Raw genomic sequence first — 24,068 nt, forward strand, 5'->3', positions numbered from 1 at the left:
TCATTGCCGCCCTCACATAAGCCCGCCAGCGGTCCCTATCCTGTGCAAGATTAATCCAGTCCCTATCATCATATCCCACCTCCCTCAAATCCATTTTAATATTATCCTCCCATCTACAACTCGGCCTCCCCAAAGGTCTTTTTCCCTCCGGTCTCCCGACTAACACTCTATGTGCATTTCTGGATTCGCCCATACGTGCTACATGCCCTGCCCATCTCAAACGCCTGGGTTTAATGTTCCTAATTATGTCAGGTGAAGAATACAATGCGTGCAGTTCTGCGTTGTGTAACTTTCTCCATTCTCCTGTAACTTCGTCCCTCTTAGCCCCAAATATTTTCCTAAGCGCCTTATTCTCAAACACCCTTAACCTATGTTCCTCTCTCAAAGTGAGAGTCCAAGTTTCACAACCATACAGAACAACCGGTAATATAACTATTTTATAAATTCTAACTTTCAGATTTTTTGACAGCAGATTAGATGATAAAAGCTTCTCAACCGAATAATAACACGCATTTCCCATATTTATTCTGTGTTTAATTTCCTCCCGAGTGTCATTTATATTTGTTACTGTTGCTCCAAGATATTTGAATTTTTCCACCTCTTCGAAGGATAAATCTCCAATTTTTATATTTCCATTTCGTACAATATTCTGGTCACGAGACATAATCATATACTTCGTCTTTTCGGGATTTACTTCCAAACCGATCGCTTTACTTGCTTCAAGTAAAATTTCCGTGTTTTCCCTAATCGTTTGTGGATTTTCTCCTAACATATTCATGTCATCCGCATAGACAAGAAGCTGATGTAACCCGTTCAATTCCAAACCCTGCCTGTTATCCTGAACTTTCCTAATGGCATATTCTAAAGCGAAGTTAAAAAGTAAAGGTGATAGTGCATCTTCCTGCTTTAGCCCGCAGTGAATTGGAAAAGCATCAGATAGAAACTGACCTATACGGACTCTGCTGTATGTTTCACTGAGACACATTTTAATTAATCGAACTAGTTTCTTGGGAATACCAAATTTATAAACGTATTATTTGCAGTTATTGAAAAAAATACACTCTAAGCTATTCACATACCTATACTTCCTTCCATAATGTTTGACAGAAGAAGTAAACATTGCCGGCAGAGAAGGAGAGAGGTATAGTTGCTGTTCAAGCAATGGCAGAAGTCTCATTCCACACTTGACTTGAAGTTGGGCGGGGGTAGAACGCTTCAGACCTCCCAACTTCAAGTCAAGCGTATAATGAGACCTCTGTCATTGGTTGAATAGCAACTATACTTCTTTCCTCCTCTGCCGGCAATGTTTACTTCTCCTGTCAGACATTATGGAACGAAGTATAGATAAAAACTACTGTAATAATCTCGTGTCATTGATGCTGAATATTCTCTGTTTATAGAAGACCTTAATATAATATAATTGTATAAAATTTTGTGCTGTCTTCTTATAAAAAGTGTAGAGAGGAAATAGTATAATGCTGCAAAAAATCGATATATGAATTTTAATTGAACTAAACTTTTTGCACTCATAGAAGAGAGATAAAGTGCTTTTAACTTGTCGTCTGTCTTAATTGTTTAAGGCTACATATTATAAATTATTTAAAAGATTTTGATCACTGAAAAACCTAAAATTATGATTTTTTTTAGGTATCACTTCCAATGATTTATCACTTTCAATGGTCATCCAATATGAAGATCTCAATTCGAATCTGGACCGTGATTTTTTAGAACCTCTCGATAATAAAAAATGGAACTTAATTTAAAAAAGTCAAAGTAACGTAATTATTTTTATATTCTTAACGAGTGCGCACAGTGAAATAGCATCGCAACCTACGTCTTCAAATTAAGGGGAGATGGTGAAATTTTATATTTCTTTCCTGATTGATGCATAGTTATTTTCATTTTCTGCATGTAGAAATATCATTGCTGCAACAACAAAAACATTGGATCCAAACTTTAAAGCAAAATAATAATAATAATAATAATAATAATAATAATAATAATAATAATAATAATAATAATAATAAACCGGCATACAGTAGTTCTCTAAAATGGATATATCCCAGTAAATTTCAAAGATAGATGCAACATTTAAACTGGTATTTTATCCCTAAAAACACGTTCTTAAATTGCCTGCAGGACAATTATTTGATTTTGGTTTTCAAAATTTTTAAATAAACAATTACATTTTAAGAATGAATTTTAGAGGTACTTTTATAGAAATTTGGAGTCATATTTTTCATATGCAACAAAATAACAAATTTCTATTCCAGAAAAAAGTTTGGTAATACCTTAAAGAATATGTGTACCAAAGCCCTGTGCACTAGAACTTTAAGGGTACTATTCATAGACATTTCGCTAGCCCACGCTACGAGCGTGCTAAACTAGCCCCGGCTATCGACTGATTTCTTGTACAGGATTCATATCATATCATATCGCTAACACTGGTTTATGAATACGAAAAACGTTAGTTCGCTGATCATCCACCGGAAGCCCACGCTAAGAATATCTATGAATACGGCCCTAAGAGTTACATATCTACTTTTATACAGGATTCGAATCTAGGTCTATTGGATTTGTTATTAGTAACACTACAGTGAACATATTCACGTTCTGTGCGAAAACATACGTATGGTTGTATATTTGATTCTACAGTGAGTGTATCGTTGCCATATCAAATAGTATTTGTCAATAAGCCTACCTTGTTTCAAGATTTGGTGTTTCTTCATGTGTCGTTCGAGCACTAAAAGAAACCGGTATTTTTTGTGTACGTTGAAGTATTACTTGCCCGAGTTTCGTCATTGTGTTAGGTCTGATGGTCTGCGTAATCATTCTGTATTAAATTGGAGATCCAGTTGTTGCGAAAACCAAAAAGTTGACCTGATGTGGCGTCATCAGCAGAATGTCAGCAGGTTCAGCGTTTTATAATGTAATATTTCTCAATGCAGCCTCACCCATTTTTGTTTTCGAAAGAACTTAAGTGCTTTTAATGTTAACGATAGCGTTCCTCCCATAAAAGCAAACTGGTGAAGTGTTCTGAAGTACACATGAAAAAAAGCAACTGTTTTAGTCACATTGCACTTAAGAATATTCGACATTAATGATGATAATGATGATGATGATGATAATAATAATAATAATAATAATAATACGTACATACATACATACATATTTACATACGTACATACATACAGTACATACACAAACGTTCTGCCCCAGTGGAGGTCTTTCACAGCAAACCCATCATTCTTCAATCCTTCCTATTTTCTGTCTTCCTCTTTATCTCCGCATATGATCCATATACAGTATCTTAATATCGTCTATCATCCGATATCTTATTCTGCCCCGAACTCTTCTACTGTTCACCATTCCTTTTAGTGCATCCTTCAGTAGGCAGTTTCTTCTCAGCTATTTACTCAACCAATTCCTTTTTCTATTTCTGATCAATTTCAGCATCATTCTTTCTTCATCCACTCTTTCCAACACAGCTTCATTTTTTATTCTGTCTGCCCATTTTACACGCTCCATTCTTCTCCATATCGACATTTCAAATGCTTCTAGTCGTTTCTCTTCACTTCGTCGTAATGTCCATGTTTATACCCCATACAATGCCACACTCCACACAAAGCACTTCACTAGTATCTTCCTAGTTCTTTTTCCAGAGGTCCGCAGAAGATGCTCCTTTGCCACTGCTATCCTCCTTTTGACTTCCCAGCAGCAGTTCATGATACTGCTTATAGTACACTCCAAGTATTTGAAGCTGTCCACTTGCTCTACTGTCTCATTTAGTATTCGCAAGTTTACTTTCTTTATTTTTCTTCCGACAACCATGGTCTTCGTCTTGTTTGCATTTATCTTCATCCCATACTGCTCACAGCTGCCATTTAGTTTCTGTAGCATATCCCTCAGTATCCACAAATCGTATGCATTTATTCTTCTTCCTCCTACTATCACTCCTGTCATGTTCTGAAAACAGTTGTTCACCAAATACTCCAAGTAGATTAATAATAATAATAATAATAATAATAATAATAATAATAATAATAATAATAATAATAATCAAAAACTTTAACAACCACCTTCAAGGCATAGGCTTTTTGTTTTTTTTTTCTCACAGAAGAGAACTTTGCACCGAAGCTGGACATTCATAAATCATAAATCATGTGATTACGTGGTTTGCATTGCACATAACTCTCGTGAGACAACACAGACAAGGATATGACAAGCTGCACATAGTCAGTCTGTATGGAAATCATATAGGCTATATTGCAAAGCATGAAACCCAATTCAGATGGTTTTGTTGCCCGATTTGACATTTATTTAACACTATTTATGATTACAGTAACATTACGTATGATTATTTTTAGTTGGTTATTTAACGACGCTGTATCAACTACTAGGTTATTTAGCGTCGATGAGATTGGTGATAGCGAGATGGTATTTGGCGAGATGAGGCCGAGGATTCGCCATAGATTATCTGGCATTCACCTTAAGGTTGGGGAAAACCTCGGAAAAAACCCAACTAGATAATCAGCCCAAGCGGGAATCGATCCCGCGTCCGAGCGCAACTTCAGACCGGCAGGTAAGCACCTTAACTGATAGCCACGCTGGTGGCTACGTATGATTATGCATCCAGTATACCCTATTCCATATCTAGCGATGGAAGCGAGGATTAATAATACTGTCTGAGAGACGGTGTGCGTCATCTTTTTTTATTTTCGTCTTTGTTTCCGTTGTAGAGATCCTGCGCAAAAGGCAAACACTTCTGAAAATGTATATGTTCATGTTCGATACCCGTTCAGGCCGTGATGAAAGTTTTGTTGGATAAACTAGTAGCAGAGGGGTTTTCTCGTGGTACTCCCGTTTCCCTTTATTATTCAATCAACAGTCTCCACCTTCTCTTTATTTCACTTATCATCTGCAGTAGTTAAAAAGGCTGTGTGGAAACTTGGGGGTAGTACGGGTTTCCGATGCTGATATAGGAAGGGCTTGAGACTGTGGGCACTGGGGCTTGTGTTACTCATCTGCGGATAGGACTTGGCTCGGATTCACGAATGCCACCTGGGCCACTTGTCGGCCTCGGACAATCATCGCAAAGCGAGCCTAAGTGCAAGGACCCGCTCTGAGTCCAGTCCTTGAAAAGCCAATCCAAGTCAAGCCAAGATACACAGTTATAGCACAGTCTAGTATATACAGTCACGAAGCTCAATACGTAGTAAATATGCACCCATAGATAGTTGCTAGCCACTAGGATCGCTAATATCGCCTCATTACAGACAATGCGAAATAGTACCGGCACATTCAATTGTTCCTAGCACCCTCACAACTCAAGCTTCGTGACTATATATACTAGACAGTGGTTATAGTCTATTTAAAATGACTGTTTCGTTCATATGACGTCATTTAATTTTCGACCAATGGAGTTTAATTAAATTTTGAATTCCAACCAATCACAGTCATATGTGTCAATTTATCTGTAAATTATGAATGTGAAATATTTTCATTTTTGTAGTAGAAATTAGCGTTATCTTTATTTGAAATGAAAAATACATATCGATACTAGTGATCCCTCTAAGTTAAACCTCAACCAGGTAACTTGCCCCGACCGGAAATCGAACCCGGGCCACCTGGTTTCGCGGCCAGACGCGCTAACCGTTACTCCACAAGTGTGGACTTATCGTAAATATAGACAATAATATTAGAAATGGTTACGTTATACGATTTTGAATTTAATGTGAATATGCGAAATTAATTAGCAATTACAAACAATTGCTTAAGCCATAAAATTTATAAATGAAGTTAGATGTCATACAATTTGAGGATTAGAAAAAAAAAATGTTTGTTGTATACAATACAGAAAACTAAAGTGTATTGTATTTGGGTGCATCACATTCACAATGTCATTACAAAATATTTATTAAAGCAGAATATACAGTAGGTCAATTATTTGGTAACAGTAAACAGGAATGAACTGAAGAAAAATAAAATCGTCAGATGCACAGTGGAAAAGGAGATACTGGAATAAACTCGTCAAAATAGTAACAAGTGCACTTTCGCTTTCCAAACCGCGTGCTTCTACAACATAATATGTAGCCTCGTGCTACTTCTTGCAAGGAGAGGAGAGCAGAACTGCGACAAGTAAAGCTGGTAGCAGAACACCGTCCACTCGTGTTATAATTTGTTTGGAGTAGCAGTCGACATCTACCATCAGCGAGTTTAATTAACACAAGTTGAAGAACGCCGCGCGATTCAATTTCTATATCTCTCTTTAATGCTGAGCGAGAAGTAATCTTAATAAATTTATGGGCTCAGTATCCTGATTTTTTTAAATAAAAAACAACATTTGGTATATTATACATTTCGTAAGTACCAGTTATGTTATGTTGAGCAGCAGTGTTTCATAGAAAATGGTACGTTTAATCCCAGATCACATATATAACAGATTGCTCATCCCTATGTTAAAATCGGTAGCACTTTGAAGAGAACAACTGCCAGGATCGCCACCCGTCCGCCGTAAACGAACACGAGATGGCAGCACAGTCGCTAATGCAATTCAAATGGGAGTTATAATCAAGAATATCAAAGCCGGAGTTCCACAGGGTTCCGTCTTAGCACCGCATTTATATTCAGTTTATGTATATGATATTCCATTGATTGCTGAATGCAATATGGGATTATACGCAGATGACACCACCTACTTCACCAGTGACATTTCAATCAACATCGCACAACGAGCTATGCAAAAACAATTCAAAATATTGGAAATGTGGCTAAGTAACTGGAGAATGAAAGTCAATATAAGTACAACTCAAGCCATCATTTTTACCAGAAGAAAGCCAAAAATGCCAGATCACCTCAATCTCTTCTCCGAAGATATCTACTATAAACAATCTGTAAAATACCTCGGCATCACACTTGATAAACAACTTCGATTTCATCACCATGTTGAAGCAGCTCGTAACAAAGCATTAGCCAGATTCATTCATCTATATCCATTGTTGAAGTCACCTTACATCAGACTGTCCTTGAAAAAAATCCTTTACACTTCTGTTATTAGATCTCAAATGACCTATGGCTGCGAAATCTGGAGCAATGCAAAATTCCAAATTATCAGACGTCTTCATGCTATACAGAGAAAAGTATCCCTAACTATCACTGGTGCAGACTATAGAACCACCAATAAACAACTACAAGACATGCTTGAAATAGAATCATTCTGCGACATTATACAGCAATTTACAGAAAACTTTCATAAGGACTTGCTGTACCACCCCAATCCTCTGATAAGAGCCCTGGCAACAAGAGTATGAAATAACTACTACCGTCAAGATCGGTCACCTCAATTAAAAAAAAATATAAATGTTCCTGTTTGTTAACCATCTCTGTTAAAGTAAAAGCCTTTTAAGGCTGACACTTATGTACCATACATGTTCCTGTTAAAAAAAAAAAGAGTTATGACGTGACTCCTAATGTAACAACTAGATGGCAGCATAGTAAACCTGACAAAAGTTGTTACGTCAAAGCTTATAAAATCGAGCAATCTGGGTATATATGATCTAGGGTTTAATCCCTTCAACAGAAATTTTTCCCGACCATGTGATTTTCTTGTGTCTCTATTCCTATTCATGGTTCCCAGGACCAGAATTTCTTCCTACTATAGTCTCAGTTATCCTCACATCCCGTCACTGACTCGTCTCAATAACATCTGATTACATACCTTTATTTAATATACAACGATAATATTAGAAAATGAGAAATTACAAAAGTGACAATTCTCAATCGCTTCAAGTTTCTCTAACTTTCATGGCAATGTGATTGAGATTGGATTGCCTATTAATTAAGTACTATGACAATTTATGCTTTATTAAATTGTGAGTCATTATTCTATTTTTAAAAGTTGTTTTCTTGGGCAAAAAGAGCATCTTCGGACATCTGAAAAAAGAACTAAGGAAGAGACTAATGAAGTGCTTTGTGTGGAATGTGAAATTGTATGGGGTAGAAACATGGATATTACGACAACGAATAGAAGCATTTAAGATGCGGATTTGCAGAAGAATGGAGCATGTGGAATGGACAGACAGAATAAGAAATGGGGCTGTGCTAGAAAGAGTGGGTTATGAAAGAATAATGCTGAAACTGATAAGAAAGAGAAAAAGGAATTGGTTGGATCACAGGATGAGAAGAAACTGCCTACTGAATAATGCACTGGAAGGAATGGTGAACGGGGGAAAAGTTCGGGGCAAAAAAATATATCAGATGATGGACGACATTAAGATACTGTATTAGATCATATGCGGAGATAAAGAGGAAGACGGAAAATAGGAAAGACTGGAGAATGCTGGGTTTGCAGTGAAAAACCTGCCCTTGGCAGGAAACTATGAATGTATGAATGAATTGCTTTGACTATTTAACTTATGTATCTATTTCTTCACCAATAGAGAGTAAAAAGTGCGTTGAATATCAACTAATCAGAGCCTTCTATCATTGTAATACTGTATTATAGTTTTTAATTATTATCGATTTTATTTTATCACTGTTCGTTGGTAAATTGTTTCCTCCTATGTAAACAATGTAGAAGACATGTGTGGTTTGTACGTACAGATGATATTTTTTTCTGTATGGAAGAAGATTGTACAGCTGTTTGACAACCAAAGGAGTGAACAACGAAATTACTGATTTTTATTATAAATAACGAAATTAATGTATAATTAGGTTATCCTATTGGTGACATCGTTCTAATAAATACGAGTATCACTCGAGGATTTGACTTTCCCTTCAAAACCCTTCGTGTCATTATCTATGATAATATCTGGTATCATATTTTCACATTTTATGTTGTTTTAGTAACTTTCAGAATGAGAGTATTCACAAAAAAAATTGTTTATAACTTCATTACACGTTTAATTGACTATATTAATATTTATTTTTAATCATCATCGTCATTTACATTACGATGTGGGCCATAAAACCCGTTCCAACTCCAATCAAAAGTGCATCACAACGGGTCCCGCCATCTTTTTGTGAGTCTTCCTGGATTTGTGAGTCTTCTTCCACGAGAATTATAACTGTATATTGTTCTTGTAATTGTTGTTTCTGGTATACGCTGTACATACTCTCTCCATCTATCCTTGTATCCTATTATTGTGGCCATGATATTGTGCACCTTTAGATCAGATCTGATGTCTTCATTTATCTTTCTGTGTAGCTAGCTACAAATATCTTTAATAAATTATTAAAAAATTAAATTAAATTCAAACTTCAAAAAATCTAACTAAAAAGAAGCTTTTTCTACTGTCTTTTAATGATTAATAGTATATATTACAGAATTGAAGAACTAGAGTGTAGAATAAAACTAATGTAAATGTGAAAAGTAATGAAACTAATTAAAATTTACAATTGATATCCTCTCTTTCTCTTCTTTCTTTTTCTTTCTCTCTTTTGGAGTATACATTTATACATCTCCAAGAAAAAACTTCAATATTTAAACTTCTTTACCTCCTCCTCGTAATACCGACTTGCATTTAGACATGTTCTTGTAGAATACTGTTCCTGTAGTTTTGGAAGAATACAAAAATCGGGCATTCTGTGGTAGAATTGGTAGCACTGGTTAGAAAGTAAACTTAAGTGCATATTAGAGTGGTCCTTAATTTTGAACTTTCGAATTTTCCTCAGGATACCTCTTAAAATTATTGCATATGGTACAAATAAAAATCGTGCGAAGTTTGAAGTCGATCCGATAAAGGTAAATGGTAGCGATCTTTACTGAAGATTAACAACAACTTTGCCAATTAGGAAGTTTTATTACAGGGTTAAGTTTATGACTTAGCCTTGTTTGTGGTGGGTATGTCGTTGGATGGTAACTATTGAATTATCCGGATTCTAAAAACAACAGTAAAAATTTCCTGTTTACTCGACCGAAAAGAGCGTACTTAGGATAGTAAAAGTAGATGGAGGTAACGAATGTCGCATTGCTCCGACTGGGAACCTCCCCCCTGCTGAGTCCCGACTGTGACAAATTTGGGTTTGGTATTACGTAGTTACGCTTTTGACGAAGGAAGTTGATAGATTTTGTAATTATTGTGGTTGAAAGGGAACAAGAAAGTTTAATTCATTGTTTCTCTTACAACACAATGAGAGACAAATAATGGGTACGTAATTGTCTTCTAATGGCCAGGTTTTAAAGTGTTATTCTACAATATGCGTAAAGTAAAACCGAACTTACGTTCTAGTGCACATCTGATTGTGGAAGAGGTGGAAGTATTTTGGGAGAAAGCAACAAAGTTTCAACAGTATTGATAAACTGGAGGTATTGTATAAAGAGTCAAACGTGTTACAAACGCAGATTTCAACTTCAAGAAATACGAGGGCAGGTATTTCTGGAAAAAACTAGATCATCTGTTCGATTTGCGCATGCGATGTTGCCCTTCAGATGATCACCATTGAAAAAGACCGACAGTTTCTTCTAAGCCAAAAGAAAAAAAATGTTACACCATGTTGAATGATAGGAAAAGATCACGTTGGATATGAGTGTTATAATTGGTGTGAATAGTAATTTGGACGTATGTATAAGATATAAAGATAGTTATTTAACTAGGAATTCCAGGCCTGTGGAAAGAATTTGTATTAACGGTACTTCTCTTAAACAATCACGACATTTTTCTGTCAACGATTTATTATTATGTAGTGTTTTCGAAGCCACTCTTTTGACAGATTGTGGATACATGGTGCACTTAATAAGATGTTCTCTCATACGGGTTGCTACTGCATTATGGGTAAATCGATCCGCAGAATTTCCATTGGACTTCCTTCTTATTGTTGATGGTTTTGTGTTTACAGTTCCCACACTTCAGATCTACGACGCATTCTGAGGATCTTTACTTGAATAACTGAGATACTCTTTCCTACAGAAACCCTTTATATACACTCACTTAGGTTTTAGATTTTGATTAACTCCAGAAAGACCGTACACCAGAAAATTCTATTATAATAAGGGAACACTAATATGCTTTTCACTATAGAAGCACCTAATGTACAATCCCTCTGGTATTCGTAACTTCTGGAACTTTATAAGTTTCAGAAACTTAATCTTCCAGAAAATTCATCTGCTAGTAAAAGTATTAAAAATCTCTTTGAGGACAAATTTCTAGGCTCAAGACGAGAATTGAATTCGAAATTATTTGTAATCAGGAATACTGACTGCTAGACAACGTAGCCGTATGTACCCAATGCAACAAACAGAACCTTGGTAGGCTTATGTCTAAGGAGAATTGTATTCTACGAATACTGCTAGAAAAACTGCCGTATCTACATAGTCATTTGTATTCTGTGGTAGTCTATCACAGCTTTACAACACTCTTTGTGATGTAGGGAAGGGTACAGTCTTTGAACAAAGCCTACACAAGACCTCATTACAAACTTTTTTGGTCAAGTGGTCAACAAGGTACAGGATCATCGCTGAGCCTGCTCAGGAAAACACATGGCAATGAACATAGACCCAGAAACGGAAGATAAATCTCTGTCTTTGCCCATACCACGAATTGAATCACGGACCGCTTGATTAGGAAACACATACGCATTCCACAGAGCCAAGGCGCGATTGATTTCCATTCCGTAAATTCATATAAGATTATTAGAAGTGCTTCTACGGAAAATTGTGCAATTATTGTTGTTCTTATAATTTTTTTTTACAAGGATCTGAAATGAAAGTTTACTCATTATGCTTTATGCTTCATTTTTATGAAAAAAAAAATACATGTTTATCTACGTTTTAAAAGTGTTACAGGGTAAAGGTTGGTAATATTGTGATACTAATAATATTATGATAGTTCTTTTTGAGAATTTTTTTACAATTTTACTGAGCGAGAAAAGAATCGGTTTTTTGCAGAAACTTGTCCGCGAACATTCCCTTAATACTTTCACGCAAAAAACCGTTCTTCCTCTCGCTCAGTAAAATTGTAAAAAATTCTCAAAAAGAACTATCATAATATTATTAGTATCACAATATTACCAACCTTTACCCTATTTCAAGACATACAACAGTCACGATCAACGTGTCAATTACAGACCTATCAGAAAAATTTCATTATACATTTTATGCTCAACCATGCCGAAATGTAGTAATTATACACCTGGTAGTAGCCCTTTAATGCACCTCATTAAAGTACACCTATTCATTATAATTCAGTTGTTCAGCCAATGACAAACCACCTTTGTACCGTTATAAACCCGCCAGTATCGATTATTCTCGGATATGCAATCGAAAGACAATTAGCGAAAAGTCACGGAGGCTGGAAATCCAATACTGTCGCAGAAGGTTATGTTCTGCTACTATAATATAGCGTTAATTGTAAATAATATTCAAATAAATTCGTCATCTCGTTTTTCAATTCTAAATCAATTTCCAGGTTATATCAAGCCTAATATTCATGTTATTCTCTAGATTATATCAAGGTCAATGACACATTCGTTCCTCGGAAAAATCAGCACTTTCGCGTCTGCGCACATCTCACAATTCAGGTCAGTTCCGCTCCTCACTTACATAACCATAACATGAATAGTTATGAATAATTTCAAGTTAGAAATATGGTCGAGCATAAAAAGTCGTATGAAACTTGCCTATAATGGTAATTAAGACGCTCGTATGAAAATTATGAAACTCGCTTGCGCTCGTTTCATAAACAAACATACTCGCGTCTTAATTACTGCCATTTGAGACTAGTTGCATAATGTACTATAATGCTTTTATGATTGTTCCATTAATAATTCTAAGAGAGACAACAAATAATCGAACTGCTAGAGCGTCGACTTTTTGACGCTGGAAAGTCCAAAAATAAGTGAAATTTGGTGTTTGGAGGCGGTTTTCGCGCTGTATTCCTGTATCGCCTGCCAACATATCATAAATCCTTCATTAATTTATTGTCATTATTATCGTGGTGTAATCTAGATCCACTTGTCATGGTGTACTCAGACAGACTAACGTAGCCTATATGACGAATAAATTATTTATTTGCTCCGGCGTTATTACTTCTGTGAGGGATCGCTTGAAGACAATGGAAACTACCGTTGGATGAAAATATGTTTACAGTACGCGTAGAGACATTAAAGAAATCGTAAATCATATTTATGAAAAAAAAGTTTAACATTTCATTTGGAGAAACTTAAAAAGTACCGGTAATGAGTTAGATTCTCCGAACTGAACGATTAATTTCTCTTCCTTCTAGCTTTCATAGTTAGTCGGCAGTAAAACTTCATTTCCCCTCTCTCGTTCTTTGTAGTGACCTCATACTTCTGTAGTATGAATGCAATTGGAAAGCGAGAAAATCCTTACAGGATACAAGGTGAGGTATTAATATCTTGATAGCGTGAAGACGATGTTATTGAAAAGTTCCAACATTGAAGTTTTTTCGCGGAGATGTATAAATGCATACTCCGATTTTCTCTGAGGTATTTACTTCTTGCCGTCCTATTGCATAATGTATTTGTTCATACTCCAGTTGTCAAGGTATCAGGCTCGGAACAGTACCTACGATAAAAAATTCTAATCTAAACTGTAATAGGTGGTTATATATTTATTAATGCTATTCACTTCTTACCTAAAATATGTAGCCTACGTGATTTTTTTCTGTTGTTTATTATTTAATTTATTCTCCAAGAGTAGTAGATACGTTTAAAAACGTACTTTATTCACTGCCTATAATTGTCTAGCAATGGAATTCGCGTTTTTATGGCTCACTGGTAAAGATTTCTTTAGTCTGCATTGTATTTATTGCTACTTGCAGGGGCGAGACAAGAAAGTGACATAACTTGTGCAATTGTGACAAGCGGCTTAAAGAAAAAATCGTTTCGACATTTTGTAAGTTCCATATAGGCTATAAACAATGCATACATATGTTATAATTTTACATAATCGATATGCATAGCCTAAAATACGTAGGAAATAAATACACTTCCTCATAATGTTTCTTGAATTGAATAACTCTATCGAAATATCATCCTCTGATTGAGGTTCTGGCTGATATGTAGGCTACATCTATAATCAGGCAGTACATTTCACTTGACGATATGTGTCAGAGGAAAAGCAATTGTTTGTATGCATCTGATGTCTGACTAGCGTACTATGTAGCTAGTCGGTGATGTTAGCAATGGAGGGGGAAAAGAACTGTCGTCCCTACACCATTATCTCCTGGCCTAGTAGCCTCATAAGTAGTGCCTTCTTGGTATCACTTGTGAGGTTCAAACCTGTCTTCGGACAGTTGACTATACAACGACAATCGGAAAATCGGAAATACAATTTCCACAAAGGTAAATATATATAATACCTGCAAAGTTGACCTATTAAAAGGAAACTTGTTATAGAAAGCATCTCACATGACCAGAGAAATAATAAATACTGCTAATGTTCAATCATATGGAATTTCTATGTTGTTATAAATTTAATCTGATTCATTTCATTTAAGGTATAGTTTTCTGTCCAAGGATAGGTCCTTCACAGTAGATCCAGCATTATCCAATCTTCCCTATTTTCTGCCTTTCTTTTAGTCTCCGCATACGATGATTATGTCGCGATTTTGGATTGGAATAAATATTTTACAGTCATCATTTTGAAATTTATAAATTCTTCCACAGTAGTTTCGAAATTAATATGCATAGAGAGAACTTTGAATGCATTTTAAGATGATGATGATAATAATAATAATAATAATAATAATAATAATAATAATAATAATAATAATAATGAACTTGATTTGTCCTATATTTAATCTTTGATGATGTTAAATCGAAATGCGTATCGTTGTGTTGTCCTCTGTTATATTTATATTTTGATACGCATTTTAAAAGCTGCTAGGAATCCTCGGCTCATTCTTTAAATTTACGTGATATAATTTAATTTTCCCTATCACGTTAAATAATTATTTATTATCAATTTCGGGTTTACGCAACACGAAAGACAGGAGTTCGTATGTTTTATTTTAATCTCAATGTAATGTACTTCAACTTTATTTATTTATTTATTTACTTGTTTACTTATCCATTCATTTATTCATTCATTCAGTCTATTTATTTATTCATTTATTTAACATATATATTTAAGGAAACATTATTTTTAGACTCTAATATTGGAACATAAGTGATTAACTGTAAGCAGTAATGTATGACACCAATACTCAACTACATTCTAATTATTTACTTACTTAAATCTTATATAGACGAATTATTTAATTCAATTAATAGACTACTACTACTACTACTACTACTACTACTACTACTACTACTACTACTACTACTACTACTACTACTACTGCTATTGCCACTGCCACTGCTACTACTACTACTACTACTACTACTACTACTACTATTATTATTATTATTATTATTATTATTATTATTTAAAATTCTCTACATTCATAATTAAGATTTAAATTGGGATTATCTAAACATTTAGTAATTTGGAAAACATACATATGTTATATCTTATTAGGACTGATTTGGAGAAGGTTCTAAATTTTATAATCATAATCTTTGGCTAGTAGGCTATGTACAAAGAAGTAAAACGATAATTTGATTTGGAGAATTTTATATGATGTAAATCCTATTCATTTTGTCCTTCTTCATATACAAGGGGAATAGAATAATGTTATTGACAATATTTTTTTAAAAACAAAAATAATCCAGTATTTACATTTTCTCGCCACTTTATCTTTCAATACGACAATGACTAATTTACACTTCTGGAAATTAATCGTAAGGATATGGAACGCCTTTCCTGTCGTAAATTTCTGAGAAAAGGTTAATTTCTGTGTCTTATTCTGGAGGTCAAAGATTTGTCTTTCCTAATTAGCTTGAGAATATTTTGACATTGTCCTCATTCTTATCATATAATTATATAAGAATAACACCTTGAAAGAGTTCTTTGTCATAGGTGTCATCATGGCAGCTATATAACAGTAAGTCTTTGGAGTATTAAAATTTACATTCTATGTTTAATTATATTCTGTCGTAGTTACAATATCGAAGAGAGAATTCAAGTTCAAGACAACAAAAACGGCACTATTGTTGTAAAATATGAATTGCAAAGGAATTTCTGAGGAATAAATATTTAAAAAAAATCTGTCATCCAATCATTCATGCGAGACATACCTCTCTGATCACCGACCGCTTCGTTTGGGGGCGTTGCTTTCCGGGTATCATCGGACTCTGACGCTTTGAAGAGCGACGAGAACCACGAAGGGAATCCGTAATTCGGTGAATGTCCGGACACATAGGGCGCGTGCACGTATTTGTTGAAGGCCACAATAATGAGGACCACTAGTGAAAACAGTCGCATTGTGACACGTGTGCCCACGTGGGGGCAGGACCACTTCTAGAGCTGAACTTGCCACTTCCCGTGACACAGTCCGACTACCGTCCATTGCACCTCGTCCCGCTGATGAATTTCGGCAAGGTGGGAGTAACAGTGGTACGGTTCGTTCGAGGCATGTAAAACAGCGGAGAAAGCCGTGCTGCAGTTATACAGCTTTGACGCGCAAGATGTCCAGTTCTCGCGTACAGATCCTTGCAACCTATTGCTGATGTGCATTTTGAATCGTGAGAGGTAGATTAATACGCGGAATAGATAGAAAATTTTGAGTGTTTTTTTCTTGGGTCAGTGTTTGTAGTTATTTTTTGCATTTATATGTGCTATCTGGTAGGATGGAAGAGAAGGCCTTATGGCCTTAATCCTGTCAGATTAAATAAATAAGTAAATAAATAGATAGTCAGACAGACAGACAGACAGAGAGACAGACAGACAGACAGACAGATAGATAGATATATATTCAAATAAATAAATATCTTACAAGCAAACATTCTGATGGGGGCAGATAAAAAAGTTATTTTTTCCTTCCACCATGTCAATAATGTCAAAAGAACTGCTTATACAAATTTTTGCCACGCAACCGAAAATATGAGGCGTCCAGAAAGTGATTTTCCCTGGGGCCTTTTACAGAAAAAAACACCTTTATTGCATAGAAAGATTAATTGAAACAGATACAGCAATTGTTGCGCTATTTGTCAACATATCCCCCACTGGAATTGAGACATTTGTCATACCATGGGCTCAATTTTTGTATCCTTGTGTTGTAGAAGTCAGCTGCCTGGGATCGGAACTAGCGTTTGACAGCCGTGTGTACCTCTCTGTCGATCCCATGATATGAAAAATGGGGCAAATGGCAATATAGCAAACGTAGAAGCTCCGCCCACGACCCCTTCCACTTTTCCTCTACTACCTCACCAGACACTCTACGTGATAGGCGAGTGTTGTGTCGAATGCACATTTCATGTGGGTGGGGATAACTTCCCCTGCTGGCGTTCGCTATATTGCGATTTATCCAACAATGTGTCAATTTCGGTGGAGAATATGTTGAAAAATAGCTCAACAATTGCTGTGTCTGTTCCAATAAATTTTTCCAATAAAATTGTGTTTTTTTCTGTTAACGGCCCCTGGCGAACTTATTTTTTTACGGTCCTTGTAATTGCGGTCGAGTGGCCAAAATTTGTACAAGTACTTCTTTTGGCATTATTAATATGGCGAAAGAAAAAAAATAACTTTTTTATCTGCATCCTTCAGAATGTTTGATTGTTAATCATAATTTTTCATTTTTTATTCCGAGCCAACTCAAATGTACTAATTTAGTTATAGAAACTTAAAACTTCCATATTATTAACTGTTTATTAAGTAACGAATGACTGAAAAATTGCTAGTATTACCCATAATGGCTGAAAAAATAAATTATAATTAATGACGATATAAACTCACATTATGGCTCTTGAAATAAATTTCATGATGGAAGATAGACGAAAAGTACACAAATCTCCCTTCGCTTGGTTGTTAACGATATTGAATATAAAATTTTCAACGACGCTCTCTGCGGAACATTCCCAACTCCAAGATCACTGTATAAAATATGGGTACAGTACATGTCGAGAATAAAACCAAATTTTTGTATAGTTCAGCATAATATTAAGATGACAATCTTAGTGTTATTTTTAATCAATTCTTGTGCATATAATGCTTCATCAATATGCATTGTACAATTTACAAAATCATTTCACATTAAGATTATTGTTAGATAAAGAAATGTAAATTAGATTTCATTAGGCCTATGTATTACTATGAAGTATAGAAATTACACTAAAGTTACTCAATAAATTATTTAAAATATTTAAAGTAATGTAACTACAATATGTCAAAAACTTAATTATTTTAGAATGTTATCAAAATAATTAAATTTATCTATATTGTCAATCTTTATTTTACATAAAATAGGTTTTATTGGCTGGGAATTATTTTTTTTTAATTACGTGAACATATTTAAGCATTAATCGATTTAAAACGATTGAAAATACATGGAAAAATGCAAAAGATGGAATGAAATTAAAAACATATTCCTACCAAATTTAACAGATACCTGGTCATTCTTAAAGAAATTAATAAATGAAGGAACAAAAAGGACAGATATTAATCAAATGAACTAAATTAAAATCGTCATTAATTATTTGTGCATGATTTTCAAAATTAATTTTGTTAAATGTTATATTTCGACCCCTCTTCAAGCTCTTTCAGTTTGATTACAAACTTTTGAATCACCGGGTATGATCCAGTGTTTAGTTCATAATGTCAAAGATGAAAGTGAAAGCATTAACTTCTTGAATGATGAACAGAATGTCCTGTACGTATATTCTGTCTATTCATACTTGTTAAAACACTTGTCATCACTTCCTCATGTTAGTTGGTTATAATAACACTTTCGAAGAGATTAATGGTAAGATATGGCTAGAATACTGGCGCAAGATATTTTAGATTTTGCACTATGCGATAGGTGAAGAAATATTTAACGTGTTGGACTTACGCAACATTATCAGAGAATATTATTATGATGTATCGAAGTACATATGAATTTTCAATGCACTAATTCTGCGTTTCCATATGGTAAAGAATCGGTAGAACCGAGAAAAATTCTCTCCGGCACCGGGATTTAGTGGCTTAGTGGATAAAGCGCCAGCACGTAAAATTGGAAACCCGGGTTCGATTCCCGGTGTATGAGAGAATTTTTCTCAGTTCTACCGATTTTTCAGCACATGGTTCTGTCGGACCCCGGGCACTTAGTCACTTGTACTGAGTACACCTCTGTACATGTGGTAGGACATTGTGTCTACACATACTGTGACACGGTAAACGAGGGTAGGCCAACAAAGGGGAACACAGTAGGTAGAACTTAAAAATGAGAGGGATTCAACCGGCATCGAAGCTTGTGTCCGATGTGGTTTAGTGGATAAAGCGCCAGCACGTAAAGCTGGAAACCCAGGTTTGAGTCCCGGTGTCGGAGAGAGTTTTTCTCAGTTCTACTGATTCTTACTAAAATACTTACTTACTTACTGGCTTTTAAGGAACCCGGAGGTTCATTGCCGCCCTCACATAAGCCCGCCATTGGTCCCTATCCTGAGCAAGATTAATCCAGTCTCTATCATCATATCTCACCTCCCTCAAATCCATTTTAATATTATCTTCCCATCTACGTCTCGGCCTCCCTAAAGGTCTTTTTCCCTCCGGCCTCCCAACTAACACTCTATATGCATTTCTGGATTCGCCCATACGTGCTACATGTCCTGCCCATCTCAAACGTCTGGATTTTATGTTCCTAATTATGTCAGGTGAAGTATACAATGCGTGCAGCTCTGCGTTGTGTAACTTTCTCCATTCTCCTGTAACTTCAGCCCTCTTAGCCCCAAATATTTTTCTAAGAACCTTATTCTCAAACACCCTTAATCTCTCTTCCTTTCTCAAAGTGAGAGTCCAAGTTTCACAACCATACAGAACAACCGATAATATAGGCTAACTGTTTTATAAATTCTAACTTTCAGACTTTTTGACAGAAGACTAGATGACAAAAGCTTCTCAACCGAATAATAACAGGCATTTCCCATATTTAGTCTGCGTTTAATTTCCTCCCGAGTGTCATTTATATTTGTTACTGTTGCTCCAAGATATTTGAATTTTTCCACTCTTCGAAGGATAAATCTCCAATTTTTATAGTTCCATTTCGTACAATATTCTGGTCACGAGACATAATCATATACTTAGTCTTTTCGGGATTTACTTCCAACCCTATCGCTTTACTTGCTTCAACTAGAATTTCCGTGTTTTCCCTAATCGTTTGTGGATTTCTCATAACATATTCACGTCATCCACATGGACAAGAAGCTTATGTAACCCGTTCAATTCCAAACTCTCTGTATTATCCTGAACTTTCCTAATGGCATATTCTAGAGCAAAGTTAAAAAGTAAAGGTGATAGTGCATCTCCCTACTTTAGCCCGCAGTAAATTGGAAAAGCATCAGATAGAAACTGGCCTATACGGACTCTGCTGTAAGTTTCGCTAAGACACATTTTAATTAATCTAACTAGTTTCTTGGGAATACCAAATTCAATAAGAATATTAAATAAATCTTCTCTTTTCGTAAAAAACAGCTTGTTACGAAACCTAACTGATTTCTTACTAAAATAACGTTAAAATATTTCCTATTATTTTATCTGCTACCTGTGATTGAGGTTCTGACTGATATGCACGTATATTATCAGGCAGTACATCTCACTTGACGATATGCATATGAAGTTTGATAAATTTAATATGTAGCTAATCGGCGACATATGCAATGGAGGGGGGGGGAAATTAACTGGCCAAACTACCCCATTATCTCCTGGCCTAGTTGCCTCATTAGTGGTGCCATGTTGGTATAACTTCTGAGGTTCAGACTTGTCTTCGGACAATTTACTAAACAACAACAACAACTGTATCTGCATAGGTAATATTACATCGAAGAGCTTTATACTAATCAGGCAACTTATATTTAAAGATTAAGAAGTGTGTGAAATTTACTTTTATTTTAAAGAGTAAAGGTAAAGGTATCCCTGTCACACGCATGAAGGCACTTGGGGGGCATGGAGGTAGAGCCCCATGCTTTCCATGACCTCGGCACTAGAATGAGGTGGTGTGGTCGGCACCACGCTTTGACCGCCTTTTACCCGGTATGGCATAGTTGCGCCCCGCGGTCAATGGCATAGTTGCGCCCCGAAGAAGTCAGGTAGCAGAATGGACATGACATAGTTGCGCCCCGATGGGCATAGCACACACGAAAGTGATTGTCATAAAATAAGTAAATTACTTAAAAATATTATAGTGGTAGCTGCACTGAAATCAGGTAGCATATGATCAATTTTGCTATTTAAAATAACTCTTTTTTTATCGATCACACACAATAAATGAACTGCATTTTTGTTTGTACCGATATCTTAACCCTACGGTACAGGGTTTCGAAAATCGAAACTTAGAACTATTGTGAATTATTAACTCTTTACCCTTTTCACTAAACTTAACGTTCATTTTAAGTTATCCTCACTATACGTCACAGACAGTGTGAAAATCACTAATAAAATGTCAAGATTGCTAAGGCCCCATATCCCAACGACTCACTCATTTGAATATGTCAGCTAACAAAGTACTGCCAACTTCATGGTGTTCATTTTAACGGTAGGCTATCGATATCACTGCATAAACAATAGAAAAACAGTTAATAAAGTACTGTCAACTTCATGGTGTTCATTTTAACGGTATCGATAATGAATATTAAATCGAATAAGAAATCAATAAGATTGGTTGATTACGAGGCTCGAGTTCTCGTAATGTCTTTCTCTCTGCCTATTTCATCAGGGCGCAACTATGCCATGCCCCTTTTCTCTACCTGATGGGAACGGGGCGCAACTACTTACTTACTTATTGGCTTTTAAGGAACCCGGAGGTTCATTGCCGCCCTCACATAAGCCCGCCATTGATCCCTATCCTGAGCAAGATTAATCCAGTCTCTACCATCATATCCCACCTCCCTCAAATCCATTTTAATATTATCTACCCATCTACGCCTCGGCCTCCCCAAAGGTCTTTTTCCCGCCGGCCTCCCAACTAACACTCTATATGCATTTCTGGATTCGCCCATACATGCCCTGCCCATCTCAAACGTCTGGATTTAATGTTCCTAATTATGTCAGGTGAAGAATACAATGCGTGCAGCTCTGCGTTGTGTAACTTTCTCCATTCTCCTGCAACTTCATCCCTCTTAGCCCCAAATATTTTCCTAAGAACCTTATTCTCAAACACCCTTAATCTCTGTTCCTCTCTCAAAGTGAGAGTCCAAGCTTCACAACCATATAGAACAACCGGTAATATAACTGTTCTATATGCCCACAAAACAGGGACCTTTTTTTATCTGCTGCATCTTACTTGACTGTGGGGCGCAACCATGCCCTGCCCCTTTTACCCCCGAGAAAGACCCGGTTCTCAATTTTATAGGTGGCTGAGTGAACCTCGGGGCCGGTCTGGAAGTTTGGCAACGAGAAAAATCCCGTCACCATTTGGGATGGAATCCCGGATCTTCCGTTCCGTAGCCAGCTGCTCTACCAACTGAGCTACAACATATTAAGTATTTCTTTGTTGAAAGTTATAGTGGAAGTATTAGGAAGTAAAAATGATAACTTCCTTCCTTCATGGAACTTCGTTTCAACATGTTCACAACTTGCAATTCCTGACTATAAAACAGCGAATGTCAGAACTCGGAAGTGACGACTGTGGAGTCGAGACACTGTTTCTGCCGAAAGAAGCGCAGTCAGCACGAACTGGCACAATTATTACAGCAGCATTCGACCTGCGGCAAAACGAGTATCATTCTAGTCTACGGAACACTTTCTTGGTCACCGAACTATTCGACGGTTAAGTACTTTTAGATCCAGCGTATTTTTATTCTGAATTTTCTCGTTTCCTTCTTTTAGTGTGGCTAAAGGCTGGTTCACAATAAACCGGGAACGACGACGAGAACGAGAACGGAAATAATGCTAAAATAAATGTATTTAAATGTGAGCATTCACAATAGTTAATTGTGAATGCTCACATTTAAATACATTTATTTTAACAATATTTCCGTTCTCGTTTTCGTTGTCGTTCCGTTCCCGGTTTATTGTGAGCCAGCCTTAACAAAGCCATAGAACTTAAAGTCGCGGATTCCTTTGTTCTGTGACCCACACGAATACTCAGAACCATGTTACCGTCGATGGTCCAGTACCGGTAATTGCCATGGTTGCCAAGACGTTGGTGGACACAAATTCGAGCGGAGTTAAAAATCCTTAGCATTGCTTCCTCCAGAAGATAACTAAAGGTGGGATTCCTATGTCATAGATTTACTTCACGTAAAAACCCTTATATTTGAATGAGAGGACTTCAGGAAAAATTTACTGGCCATTTCTCGTAAAAATTTGTAGCATAATGAACTCATAGATTAGCGTAAATACGTATGAGTTTACGTTACTCTCCACCTTCAGTCCATACCATACCGCCACCGGCGTAGCTCAGTCGGCTAAGGCGCTTGCCTGCCGACCCGGAGTTGCGCTCGGACACGGGTTCGATCCCCGCCTTGGATGATTACCTGGTTTGGTTTTTCCTCAATCGTAAGGCGAATGTCAGGTAATCTGTAGCGAATCCTCGATCTCATCTCGCTATCACCAATCTCATCGACGTTAAATAATCTAATAGTTGATACAGCGTCGTTAAATAATCAAGTAAAAAAATATACCATGCCGCTTTGACAGCTCAGTTGGCAGAGTACTGTCTTACGATGACTATGAACCCGGGTTCGATAGCGGAGTCGTGTTTGTGGTGGACAAAGCGAAGGTTTCTGAGGGGTTTTCTCTCATTCTCCCTTTCTCTCCCTCTTCATTTCAGTATTAATTATCATTATTGCTATAGCATTAACAGAAACTATGTGCGCATGATTTGGTATTGTGATTGGCGTACCGATGGCATCAGTATGAGAAGGCGTAGTGCGCTTTGAATTAGTGGAGCTATCATATATCAAATTAATTTCTTCATGAAGTTTTAAATGTTGATTCCATTGAAAATTCCTCACAGAAATTGCAGGAACAGTTCATTCTATCAATTTTAGGCCATTCAAATTATTTATTAAATGAAAATCAAATATTTGAAAGA

The 24,068-nt window shown here is 36.2% G+C and overlaps 1 protein-coding gene across 1 annotated transcript in view; it reads right to left on the reverse strand.

Annotated features, from left to right (window-relative positions):
* Positions 1 to 16,339, reverse strand: part of LOC138701860 (dopaminechrome tautomerase-like) — an 80,032-nt gene extending 63,693 nt beyond the window's left edge. The window contains exon 1 of the mRNA XM_069829188.1: positions 16,138 to 16,339. Coding sequence (XP_069685289.1) covers positions 16,138 to 16,324 — 187 coding nt within the window. The 5' untranslated portion in view covers positions 16,325 to 16,339. The remainder of the gene's footprint in view (positions 1 to 16,137) is intronic.
* Positions 16,340 to 24,068: the final 7,729 nt, after the last annotated feature.

Source organism: Periplaneta americana, chromosome 6 (assembly GCF_040183065.1).
Source record: "Periplaneta americana isolate PAMFEO1 chromosome 6, P.americana_PAMFEO1_priV1, whole genome shotgun sequence".
NCBI classification, from domain to species: Eukaryota; Metazoa; Arthropoda; class Insecta; order Blattodea; family Blattidae; genus Periplaneta; species Periplaneta americana.